Source organism: Anser anser (genome assembly GCF_964211835.1).
Source record: "Anser anser genome assembly, chromosome: 5".
NCBI lineage: Eukaryota > Metazoa > Chordata > Aves > Anseriformes > Anatidae > Anser > Anser anser.
In genome coordinates, this window is record NC_139725.1 from 38,139,448 (window position 1) to 38,151,908 (window position 12,461).

General features: G+C 38.6%; 1 protein-coding gene across 9 annotated transcripts in view; it reads right to left on the minus strand.

Annotated features, from left to right (window-relative positions):
* KCNQ1 (potassium voltage-gated channel subfamily Q member 1) overlaps nucleotides 1-12,461 on the minus strand; it is a 409,094-nt gene that overhangs the window by 105,097 nt on the left and 291,536 nt on the right. For 8 of the 9 annotated variants that reach the window (XR_014585267.1, XR_014585268.1, XM_083838814.1 and 5 more), the window contains 3 exons: nucleotides 9,446-9,521; nucleotides 1,432-1,526; nucleotides 763-809 (listed from right to left, as the gene is read on the minus strand). Coding sequence is in view for 6 of the 9 variants with exons in the window: in XM_083838814.1 (XP_083694940.1) it covers nucleotides 763-809; nucleotides 1,432-1,526; nucleotides 9,446-9,521 (218 nt within the window). In the remaining 3 variants the exon portion in view is untranslated. Of the gene's footprint in view, nucleotides 1-762; nucleotides 810-1,431; nucleotides 1,527-9,445; nucleotides 9,522-12,461 lie in introns of those variants that run through there. The other variant, XR_014585269.1, reaches the window with a different exon arrangement.

The window sequence follows — 12,461 nt, forward strand, 5'->3', positions numbered from 1 at the left end:
AACGCAGTGTAACTGAATACCTTTGCCAGGCTGGTAGCTTATTTCTTAAAGGCAGGTGTTTTTTTTTTTGTAAATTTCTTTTTCTTTTTTTTTCTTTTTTTATAGCACTAGCCCAAGTCATGGCTTTTAATAACCCTTAAGTTCTTAAGTTAAAGGCAGGCACTTTCAACCTTTGTTATATGCTTTAACACAGGAAAACAAAACTGTTCCCAATTTACTTCATATTTTAATTGCGTTTTAGAAGCAATTTGACACTATGCAAAAAAAAATCTACAGCCTGCTTCAACAATGCACTTGGATAATGTTTTATCTATTTTTCCTTTCTATATACTGTAGAGAAATGTAGGTTTGAAAATGACATTAATACAGTTTTGATTACCCAGACTTGTCACCAGACAAAATCAGTACCTTGCATTCCTTTTCTGTTCTCTTTTCAAAAATATCAAAGCTTTGTGTGAATGTTACTAATTTCACAGGAACTCTATAACATGCCATTTTACTGAAAATAGAGCGAGTCTCAGAGAGATTAGTTAACATTTTGAAAACTCCAGTGATAGTTGCTTTAAATATTTAAATAAGAACAGCCCTATTTAAAAGTGTTGATAACTAAACATTACTGTATGTCTAAACTTCAGATGACATCAGGTTGGATCTTTTTGAAATTTTTGAAAATTTTTCAACAAAATCAAAAGTACTTTTACAAGTATTTTCCACAAATTACTCATCAGATTAACTGTAGACACCTCCTTCATAGTAATTTACCTGAGACGGAGATAAAAAGAGATGGCTTTCCTATGGATTGGTCCAACCTGTAAACAAAAAAGAATCATTTTTAGTTTTTATCAGCCTGAAGTGGCATCTTCACCTTTTCTAGCTGGAATGGGGAGACTTCCTCACAAAGAAGCAGCATGAAGGTAAAAAAAAAGTTGTGGTTTGTACTGTAAGTGAAGCAGTTACTTTGGATTAAGAATAGTTTGAAATTAAAAAACGACAACAAAAAATAATTAAACTTAGATTGGCATTCAGCTTCTTTAACCACTGTAAAGTTTTATAGCGTTCACTGTTTTTCCACATCAACTGTATCGTTGTTTCCTCTTTTCTTTGGTCTACTGCAGCATACTTACAGCATCCATCTGTTGCCTCTTTGTTTACTCTCAAGTGCAATTCTATGACAGCAGGTGATGGTATTTCACTCTGTACGTACACAGCCCATAACATTAAGGGATTATGGCCTAAAGTCAGAGCAAGCTGGGACTGAGGCAATACATGCAAGTATAATGCAAATAGTAAGTCACAGACATCAGATTTTTAAGGCAATCTGCCTTTTCCTTCATCTGTAAAAACAAAATGTTACTTGAATGCAATTTTTGTATTCTGCAAACTTGCACAGTCATACCAATACAGCACTTATAACCCTGTCAGTTGTCATACCTCCTCTGTAACTCCTTGATTCGCACCATCAGGTTCAGATGACCCTGGGAATACTGCTCAATAACATCTCGGACATCATAGGGCTTTCTAGCTTGCTGTAAAATAAAAATCAGAAATATGCCAGTAAGCCACAAGGATATACAAATGATCTCTGTTAGTGTACATTTTTTCAAAAGCAAACAGAAAATTCTTTAAAACCCATTTAATACTGTTTAAAATTTTGAGATAGTTTGATTGTTGCCATGATCATATATTTATCATGGAATAATTATGACAGTTCCAATTTCATCTGCATTATTGTTACTGCAGATCTACATGCCTTTAAAGAGACCATCTACTGAACTTGAGACCAAAAAAAGGATCTCTGGTACTTTGCTCAGAACTTTGTGGTCATCTTAGTGTTTTCTAGAAATAAGTTTCATACTCTTCAACCACTGGCCTGTAAAGCACTTTTTTTCAAGAGCAAGCCCTTATTCTCAGCCTAAGCTCTCAGTTCAGCTCATACCGTGGGAACTTTAAACCAGACTCCTGGATGAAGGTGAAATGCTGATTTCCTTTTACAGAAAGCCTGGCTCAGCTTTCAAGTCCACTGGGAAAATACTGGTGCAAGAAATGACCAGGGAGAAAGCCCTGCGTCTGAAATTTGTGTTCCATACATGGGAAAATCATAATCTGACCTATTAGCAATAAAAACACTTTTGTATAGTATTAGAAACAAAGACCATCATTTTTACCAAGAAATACTGAGGCTAACTGGAAAGCTACTGAATGAAATTGTCAAAATGTGGTAACGAATTACCGATGTCTTAATCCTACATCTAGAAACTGGAATCCAATCTGTACCAGAACTACATGTGAGAAGAACCAAAGATGCTCTAAATCAACAGAGAAGAGGAGACAAGGGAAGAGAAGAGTGTAAACTTCAGAGGTTAGACTGAATGGAAACACCTAAAACTATAGAATTATAGAATTTCAGGTTTTCAGATGGAAGGGTCCTATACCATGTCCAACTGCCTGACCATTCAGTGCTAACCAAAAGTTAAAGCATTTTATTGAGGGTGTTGTCCAAATGCCTCTTGAACACTGACAGGCATGGGGCACCAACCATCTCTGCAGGAAGCCTACTCCAGTGTTTGACCACCCTCACAGTAAAGAATGATATTTAGTCCAAACCTCCCCTGGCGCAGCTTTGTGCCATTTCCATGCATTCTGTCAGTGGTGACCAGGGAGAAGATACCAGCACCTCCCTCTCCACTTCCCCTCCTCAGGAAGTTGTAGAGAGGGTCCTGAAATCAGACAGACCTCAGCCTTCTGGTTGTGACATTGTTGGCACCCACATGAAAGATCAGGAGTGGGTAATAATCTGAAGGCTGTGGGTAATAATCCGAAGGCTGCACTAAACTCCTAAATTTACTGGTGACATCTCTGATCCTAGCACCAGGGAGGCAGCAAACTCCTTTGTAAAGAGAGTCTGGTCTGCAGGTGGGAGCCTCTGTTTCCTTCAGGAGGGAGTCAACTACAGCTACAACTGCTGTTTCTTCACAGTGCTGGTCTTGATGCTGCACTTGAGGATTTATTTGATCTGACGTTGGTAGAGAACTTGTTTTGTTACCTATTCCACCATCTTTCCACATCCCTCAGCTACCATACCTAGAGCCACATACCTATTCTGTGGTGGAAGCTGAGAGGGCAGACAGAGGCTCCTCTCACAGCTCTGTGCAGCAACACGGTTCCATGGCTTGCTGTCTCTCAATTTGCTGCCTTCATCCTGATGCAGATCAGATACCAGACCTGCCTCAGTAGTGGCCATGCTAGGTTGGCATGTGCATACCAGAGGGGGCAGAGCACAGCTCTGTTGATCTATCACCTTCTCAGACGCTTCTGTCTCCTCACCTTGTCCTGAAGCTTGGCCACCAGGCAGAGCAGCTCATTTACAGTGGCACAACTCCCACAGGTGTGCTTGCTCTTGCCCTCCACCTCAGAGACTAGCCCTAGGCTCACCCCACAGCATTAAGGCCTCTCAAGGCTGCCGGAGGAACAGAAGCAGAGGCCATGACTTTCTGGCTGGCGGCCGCCATGTCTGCACCTCCTCACCACCACACACCTGACAGAAAATTGTTCAACATGCTGCTGTTGGTTGAAGAGGCCGTGAGCAGAGCAGGCTGCAGGCATGCAGGGCACACAGCCTGAGGGTGTTGGGGTGCAGAAGCCCCTCAGGCACCACCAGGACCCCTAAGCCTCGCGCTCCCCTCAGCCATGCCACCGCTGCGCCTTCTGAGGGTTTCCTGCCTTTCCAACTGCCGCGCTCAGCCGGCACCTCACAGCTCCCTTCACACACTCCTGTGGAAGGAAACTTCCTCCTAAAGATCCTATTCAACACTGTCACACGGCACAACGAAGTAACAATAACTGATAACTTCTGACTCATTCACTATGCTATCCATAGATGCTGTGTAGAAAGTTTTCAAGGTTTGGTAAAAACTGATGAATTCACCACCTTCAACATTATCTCGATCAGCTGAAGAAGTCATCCAAAAACATGACTGAAAACATCACTGCAGTCTTCAGTTAAATGCAGGAAAAATTCCTATAATATAAATGCACTACAGTACACTCCCACCTCTTAAAGAAAAACTTGGTGGTTTTTCTTTTTCTTTTTCCTTTCTTTCTTTTTTTTTTTTTTTGAGGGAATAATTTCCAATTTAACAGGTAATTTAATATCTCTGCTCTATCATACTGTCTTGCTGTTCAGTAAATGAAATACTGGATAAGGATTAGATAGACTGGAAGTGGCAGTTAAGCTATCTTACAATTAAATTACTTTGACATCCGTTATCTCCTAATATTGCCTTAAGCTGCTTCAAAATCTGTGGATCTTCTGAAAATCAGTGTTCTGCATCAAAATAATAGTTTTTGTTAGCCTCTGTCACTTTTTGCTCTTATTCCACCTGCTATTACAAAACTAGAGTTCAACACTTCATCTTTAAAACTCTCTCTCAATATATTTACTTTTCCAGTAAAATATCACTTCATTAAGCAAATTACATTTCAGTCTGCCAGATTCCCAGAAGCCAACTGCAAACCTTGGGTGCCTGTGAGATACTCTGTGATGGCAGGCTAGCCAGGAACGAGAATTGCTTCCATTTCACCACAGAGCACACAGAGGAACTCCCAGGAAACCCAAGTGCTTACACACACCTCAGTCATAGCTGACACCCCCAGAGAAAGAAGCCTGACCCAACGATGGCATAAGCTGTAAGTCTTGTCCATGGACTAGTACTGTAAATATGGTGGTATTTAAAATAATAATAATAATAAAAAAAGGTCTTGGATTATTTTTGTGCAATAAATCACCACTAGGCTATTCTGTAGGATCAGCTTGAAAACTGCAGGTTCAGAAAAGCAGTTTAGTAGAAAAGAAGCATGCACACCTCATCCTGCCTTCCCCGCACTCTGCAGCAGGAGTCTGATAGTAAAATACTAAGTAGGTTACTGCCTGTTTTCCATTTACCAGGCTGCTTCTTTCTCTTTAAAACAAAAACTGAAAACCTGGAGTAAACAGAATTTATGAATGAAGTTGAATTTTCTAGTCCAATAGGGTATTTAATAGTCAGTACTGATTATTCTGTAATTATGTGGTAGTGAAAGCTTGTCTTTCAAGAGAAAATGCTGCTGCTGTTGACAACAGTTTGTTAGTTTTGTAAGTGGAAAACAAAACTGCAGTAGGTAATGGATGAGTGTTGAAGAAAACTGTAGAAGCCAGCCCCACAGCTTTTCTTCTCTTCTCCACTTTCTTCCCTCTGCTAATTAACCAATACTCATGGCAAAAATCTTCCCACATGAAACAGGCTCTCCCGTCATATATGAAAGTTTGCAAGTCACAAAAGCCAATGCCAAATATGAAATGTGCACAAATACACACTGCTGTTCCCTTGTGGCTGCATTCAGAGAGAACTTTCCCAAGAGACGGACCAGGGAAAGGGGAATCCCTGCAATGGGAATTACTGGTAAATGTAACCCAGTAACAGTCAAATAAAATGGGTCTGGGATCCTTTGAAGCAAGGACACTTTGAACTACATTGTTTGCTACAGCCCGGTATGGAGATTAGAAAAGATTACACACACAATTCATGATTCATACCATGACAAACGAATTACATAAGGTGATGAATTATAAGAGCATAAATGCAAGATTTTCCAGTGAAATCACAACAAACCAGGCAACAGTTACTCATGTCATCAGTGGAACTCCAAACTGTATTTTTAGTTTATGCTATGTATAGAATATTTGCCATAGTGAAGAGCACAACACAAATTAAAAACATATTTTAAAAAGGAACTGGAAAGAAAAAAAAATGTTTAAAGATGACAATGGGAAATCAGATCAAATTCCTGGTCTCTGGGTATATGGTGGACAACACAATTGTATCCATGTGCGTAAGTCATAAAACATTTAGAAGCTTTCCTAATTGGAAGACAAATGTTACTTACCCATGAATTTACCTAATGGAAATAACTAACCATGATGAATTGCTTTTTGAAACTCAGTTATAAGGTTAGACTGCGATGAAGATACCTGATTTATACTTAATATGTGAAATTCACTTTTGTGTATGAAGAGTGAACAAAGCCTAGAAAACCATTAATTTCTAAGTACTCTTTTCCCTATGAACTACACAATCCTTTCTTAACAGTGAGTCATTCACCTTTGCTGACACACAGGACTCATGTTGATTACTAGTAGATCTTTCCTACACAATTTGAACCAGTCCTACAGACCTTGTAATTGTTACAGCCCCTTTACAAGAGCATAAACACATCCATAAAAAAGGTATTAATTGTTTATAATGTTATGCTGGGTTCTTACAAGGACATCATATGGACTGTATTCAGACCTGGTTGTTAAAACACAGTGTAAATCCGTCCCCTTCATTTAAAGAGGAAATGATGTACATGTTTGATGCTTCACACAGTATTACTTCTCATGGCCTTTGAAATTTCCTTGTTTAGTTTCAATTTATTTATTTATTTGTTTGTTTTGTTGTTGTCGTTTTTTTCAAATGGGAAGTCTCTGTTTTCTAGTTGACATTTGTCCTTGTGGTGCCATCACCACTTGTTATTGATTGAGGTCTTCAAAAAAAAAGTATCTATACAAAATTAGACATACAGGTGTATCCTGCAAACAGCTGGTATAGTTTAAGAACCTTGCTGGGTTCATGCTGAGACCTATTTTGCAAAATTTTCCTCTTCCTCCCCTTCTTCCTATGCTTTCCCTGCCAAAAGCTTTGGAGGCATGTCTAAAAAATTCTGCTTTTAAGTGCCGACCTTGCAGTTACTTCTTCCAGCTCATTTTTAACATGAATAGTCCAATGGACTTCAACTGAAATTATTTTTTTTTTTTTTTTCCAACAGGTAAAGGAAAAATCTGAATTTTCTGTTAGGAAGCTACTTTTCACATAAACACAATGTTTAAAAGGCAAGTATCTATCAGAAAACAGCTGCTATGTAGAAATCTGAAAGATTAAGTTTTTAGAATGCATATTCTTCTTTACCTTAGTTTCAGGTATTGTGTTGGACTGGTTAGTACAAACTATATAGTCATTACTTGGCATGTGTTTAAACATTTTAATTTCTTATGGTTATTTTATGTGCATACAATAGAACAAAGCAGATTTACAACATACATTGGAGGAAAGAATAATGACAGGGGTTATCTCCTAATTACGGGAAAGATTTCCAAAAGCACCTTGTGGCTAGAATTTCAAGGTGACTTTGTGCATTAGGTTACTTAGTTGCTTTTGAAAACTGTGCTTTCGGTGCTCTCAGAGTTTTTAAACTCGGTCATAACCTTGTATTCAGAAATTATGGAGAAGTATCAGATATCTCCGTACTAGAAGACTCTGCTTCCGACAGAAACAGCAGTGTATCACTTGAATGCAGTAGTGACTTGAGATATTTCACTTTAGCTTAACTTAGATTTTTAGCTCCTTACTAACAGCTCATGTTAATAGCTCAGGAAGCATAAACACTACTAAAGAAGGATAGGAGACAACCCTTGTTAAGGGTTTTTGTAGATGGCCAGGAAGAGGTCTTTTGCAGGTGAGAAAGTGAGAGCGCAACTGAGAAGCCAGCTTAGCAAATGGGACACCGAGTACAAACAAGTTTCAAGCAAGAACTGAATAGTGCCATTCTATTCAGTCAAATGCTTTTTCAGCTTCTATCAAGTCATCTGCCGCAGGGGAGTTTCATTTACTTGCCAGGTGGATAATGTTGCACACAGTGTTCAGGCATTTTCCAGATCTGTTTTTGACAAACACCACTTGGGAGGTAGATCCATGATGTGTAGATTTCTTGTTTCTAAGTAGCTTAGTTAATACTGTGGCAAATATTTTATGTTCTGAATTTATGAAAGCAATGATTCTGTAATTACCACAGACCAAAGGATCACAATCAGATTGCGGAATGAGAATAAATTAAAGTTTAATGCGACTGGCCACATTTGGGCTGTTTTTCACTGAATAGCAACAGACACATCACTGGAATGGGCCACATCCCTTTCCAAGTTACAAGTACTGACCATCAGGCATTAAGGAGCTTCTCAACAAAATGACTACAGAAAGTATTTCCAAGTAGTCTGGACATCGTGGCTTTCTTAACTTCAGTCTAAGAAAAATAACAGGTAAAATTTGCTAGCAGAAACTTTCTGAATGTGCTTTCTCCAAGAAAATCCCTGTCATGGGAGATTTCAGCCTAAATGGTTACAGTATGAATACATTATCCACAACTGAAAGAAATTTGGGAAACAGTAAGGCAACCTTAACTATAATTTGGCTAATGATTTTTAGGAAAAATACAATGATTCAAGGAAGAAAATTACTAAAGAATTCAGACAATGGTTCTAAATTTCAGCGATGAAGTCAGAATGCAGGCTTTAAGTAGCAGCAAGTTTTGCTTTACAGAAACAATGCTTTCTTGGATCATTAATTACCATCATCTTTTTCCTCCTAAACTTTGTGCCCTTCAAATATTTGAAAGAAAAAGGATCATCCACCACCCCATCACAGCCTTTTTTTGGTGTAGATTAAAGGTGAGAAAGCTTTTTAGTCTCTTATACACAATAGTGCCAAGGTTATACCTGAAAATGGATGTGGGAAGTTAAGCTCCCCCTTTTCTTTGCATTTTCAGCTATGAAGCCTGTTCTCCGGGGATTATCCCTTATTAATTCATTTTAAGTCAAGTAATATATTTCTTATATATATAGATATATTCACATGGTTTAAATCAAGGTGAAGGCTATTGACACGTGTGTTTTTGCTGGATTAGTTAAATTGATTTAAAAACCATGTTCTTAGAAAGTTTGCAGTCACAAATTTTTATTCAGACCAGGCAACCAGGTTAATTAGCTACTGTGAAATGCTCATGGTATTGCAATATCCCAGCAAGTGATGCACTGGAAATGTTTGTTGGTGAGGGTGACAGGAGTAAAGAGAACTGACTATCTCACAAACTGTGAAGGAAGTCTCCTACCAATGCAGATGGGACAAGGGAAAAGGAAGCAGAAACCTTCTGATACACTAACAAATTTCCATCCCAGTTTCTTATCAGGACTTCATTGTCATTGAGCAAAGAGACAGAAACAAGGCTGAGGTAGTATTTTAATTTCCAATTCTACTGACTCAGCACAACAGTAACATACGGTTTGGAATTAATGCAGACACATGAGAATGCTTGCACTGCAAGAAAGAGCGATAACAGAGGGTTAGAGGTCAAGTCCATTAGCAGAAAATAACATTTTAATTCAGACCTCATTTCAGGAGTTTAGCGTATTTCCAGTGTGTCCACAGTTGACTAGCGTGCTCCTAAACAACCACCCTATTCAAGGAGGGAGAGAATAGTGGGTGTAGCTCACCATTACTGAAATGAATTGTGTCTGTCTCTTAAAGTTTCTAGAAGAAAATAAAATAGGAGAATAAAAGGGCTTATTTAGAAAAGCAGCTCTCTCTTCACAACTCACCTGGAACTTTTTCTTTGCCACAAAATACTGCATCCTACGAATCACCTTAATCGCAGCACGGTGATGTTCTCGCAGCCTGTGGGGAAAACGAAGCAGGTGAGTGGGGTGAAGGACCATCTCTTTCCAAACTGTAAAATAGCAGCCTTCAGAAATTGCTCCACCAACGCATGGATGTGTAACATTAGCAGTAGCGATTCGTCCCGTGTGTGCAGCACACTCCTATTTTGACCTTCCCCACCTCCCAAGAATGCTATCAGAATCCAGGATTTTATCTGCTCTATGCTAGGTTTGCACACATGCCACAGCAAAAAGTGGCGTCCACATAACCTCTATGTCAAAGCAAACCTCCACTTGTCTTTCCCAGTTCCCTTTCCAAAAAAAAAAATAAAAAAGAGTTGTCAAGTTTCTGCATATTCAGCCATGCAGAGCTTTTACACACACTCTAGAATTACAGCTTTCGTTTCTTTTCACTAAGTCTTGTGCAATATGCCCCTTCACTCAAAGAATTTGGATTTCAAAAACCATTAAAAAATCACTTAGAAGATTTTCAAGTAGACTGCTAAACAATACAAATGATACTGTGGTAGCTGAATGCAACCTCTACATCGACATGCATCCCCAAACTGAACTGGAAGCGTACATATAGAAATCCAGAGTGTCTTAAAACAAATATATCTCCATTTTCGTGCACACGAACTAAAAACAGAATTAAAAAAGAAAATCCAAAACCAAGAATTTGCTATTCATATAAATTTTCAGAGTATATGAGAAAATTATTTTTCATAAAGCATATGAAAGAAATCTGTTCGTTAACAGCAACAGATATTTGGCATTTTTCATTATTTTTAAAGCTTATAAGAATTAAATTTTTTTCTTCTTAACAGTAAAAAAAAAACAAAAACAAACCCACAAATATATAAGAAATGTGCTGAAGACTTATCCTACTTGCTCACTCTATTACTATTCTCCACACATTTAAATGACAATATTGACAACGACATGACAATGTTTTTGTTTTTCAGCGGTGAACTTCTGGCATTTTAAATTTTCTTCCCAAGTAGACTTCCAGTGATGGCTTAGGGGAAGGAGCAGACAAAGCAGAGCTGGCCTTACTTAGATATTCCAGCTGTTCTATCATTATAAATTGTTACTAAAAATGCTGATAGGTAGGCATACGAAGAGGTCCCTATGCAATATTTTCTCCCTGTGTTGAACCTGACTATGTTCATATTCAACTATAGGATGGAAAAATCGTATTTAAGTCCTGTACAAGCTTGGGTCTTCAGTATATTACAGCATGCTATTACCCAATCCTCTTTAGTTAAATATAGCCTGGAGCATCAGTGAGTATTCAGGTAGCTCCTCAGGACAAATTTCTCCCAGCAAAGAGAAGTTCTGTGTGTGCCAATGGTGGTTGCCTGTCCTGTGAGCAATACAGCAAGTGGAGCCTTTCTGAAAACTCACTCTTTATGGGAGAATAGCTCTCTCCAACTACAAAAGCCAAAACAAAACAAAACACTCTGATTTTCTACTTGCAGATACTGTCCTATCAGGTAGATTTTTTGCTACAGACATTACTTAAATTTAATAATGACAGAAAAAAAGTACTTTCTCCAAATATAACATAAAATAGGATTGCTTTTCAGACTAATAACGTGAAGCTTTTCAACACAGGTCCACCAACCACAATGTGCCTTCATTAGGAGTAACTGTGCCTCAACAACTACGCAGCGTTCCCTGAATCTGTGCTTGAGTTTGTATGGGAGGCCCTTCCCTATTAATACCTCACAGAAGGCTTTCACAGGACTCTGTCCAGGTCCCCTCTCATGCACACTTGACTGCAACATCATGCTCACGTTATAAGAATGGAAATTCACTTCTTCTAACCGGGCCAGCTGCCTTCTTGGATCGACTCCCGGTGAACTGAGTCAGCCCAATCTTAGTTACTGGTGTCGCTATTCCGAGAGCCCCTGCTGCATCACTGCTCGCGACAAGGACAACTTCCACAAAACCAGAAGGAAATAAAGCATTTATCTTTTTAAGTTCTACCTCACAGAGTTAGAGCCAAAAAGATAAATGCTGCTGAATTCGGTGTTAGGTAGTAAAGGTATAATAGTATAACTTTCATGCAGATATACACAGCATAATGCACACAACAACATCTTATGACAAATAGAAATACATTTCAATTGGAGTAAAACTGCTTGTAGTATTTTGTTTTATGCCTCATTTCCTCTGGGGTGTTCTTCACAGTCCATTATTTTTGACTAAAACACTTTTCTTTGGGGCATACGGTCACTAGTAAAGTACACCAAATCCCTCATCTTCTGTCTAGGTGCAGAACCTCATCTGTACGCAAGGCAGTAGGATAATAAAAATGAGATTCACCATTCAGTGAAATAACAATACTACACCACCAAAATGATTTTCCAATGCAGTAATTTTAAATCAATCATTTTTCAGTGCTAACATGAACTTCGATGCCAGGAATGGAAGTTAATATTCTCATTTTGTTCCTTTACATTTCCAACTGCAATAGGAAACCTTGCAGTAAGCTTGTTTCTGCTTATGCTGTAAAATCTAATTCTGCCCAACAGGCTGTCCTGCTTCCCTGAGATTAAATGCTTCTGCAATGAGAGAAGGGAATAAAGGATTTAATTAGTAGCCAAGGTTATGATTCACAGTTGTTTGATCTCTTTTGCAAACTGGTAACAAATGCTTTAGTAAATTGAGAGCTTAAACATTAACTGGAGATATTTGTTTGTTCAGCCACTCGTGACATCTCTCAATTCTAGTTACAGAATGACTGTCTGCAATCTGGGGGGACATACAGTGTCGTTATATGCCAAACAGCCACACAATGCATTGTTATCCTCTGAACGAGACTTTCATGAAGACTTTTTATTTTATTTTAAAGGAGTATGGCAGGAAATTACGTCATCTGAGAGTGCTTCTAGATACAGAAGCAACATACCTTTATGGCGCATGATCCTCAAAGAAAGCAGGATACACCCTT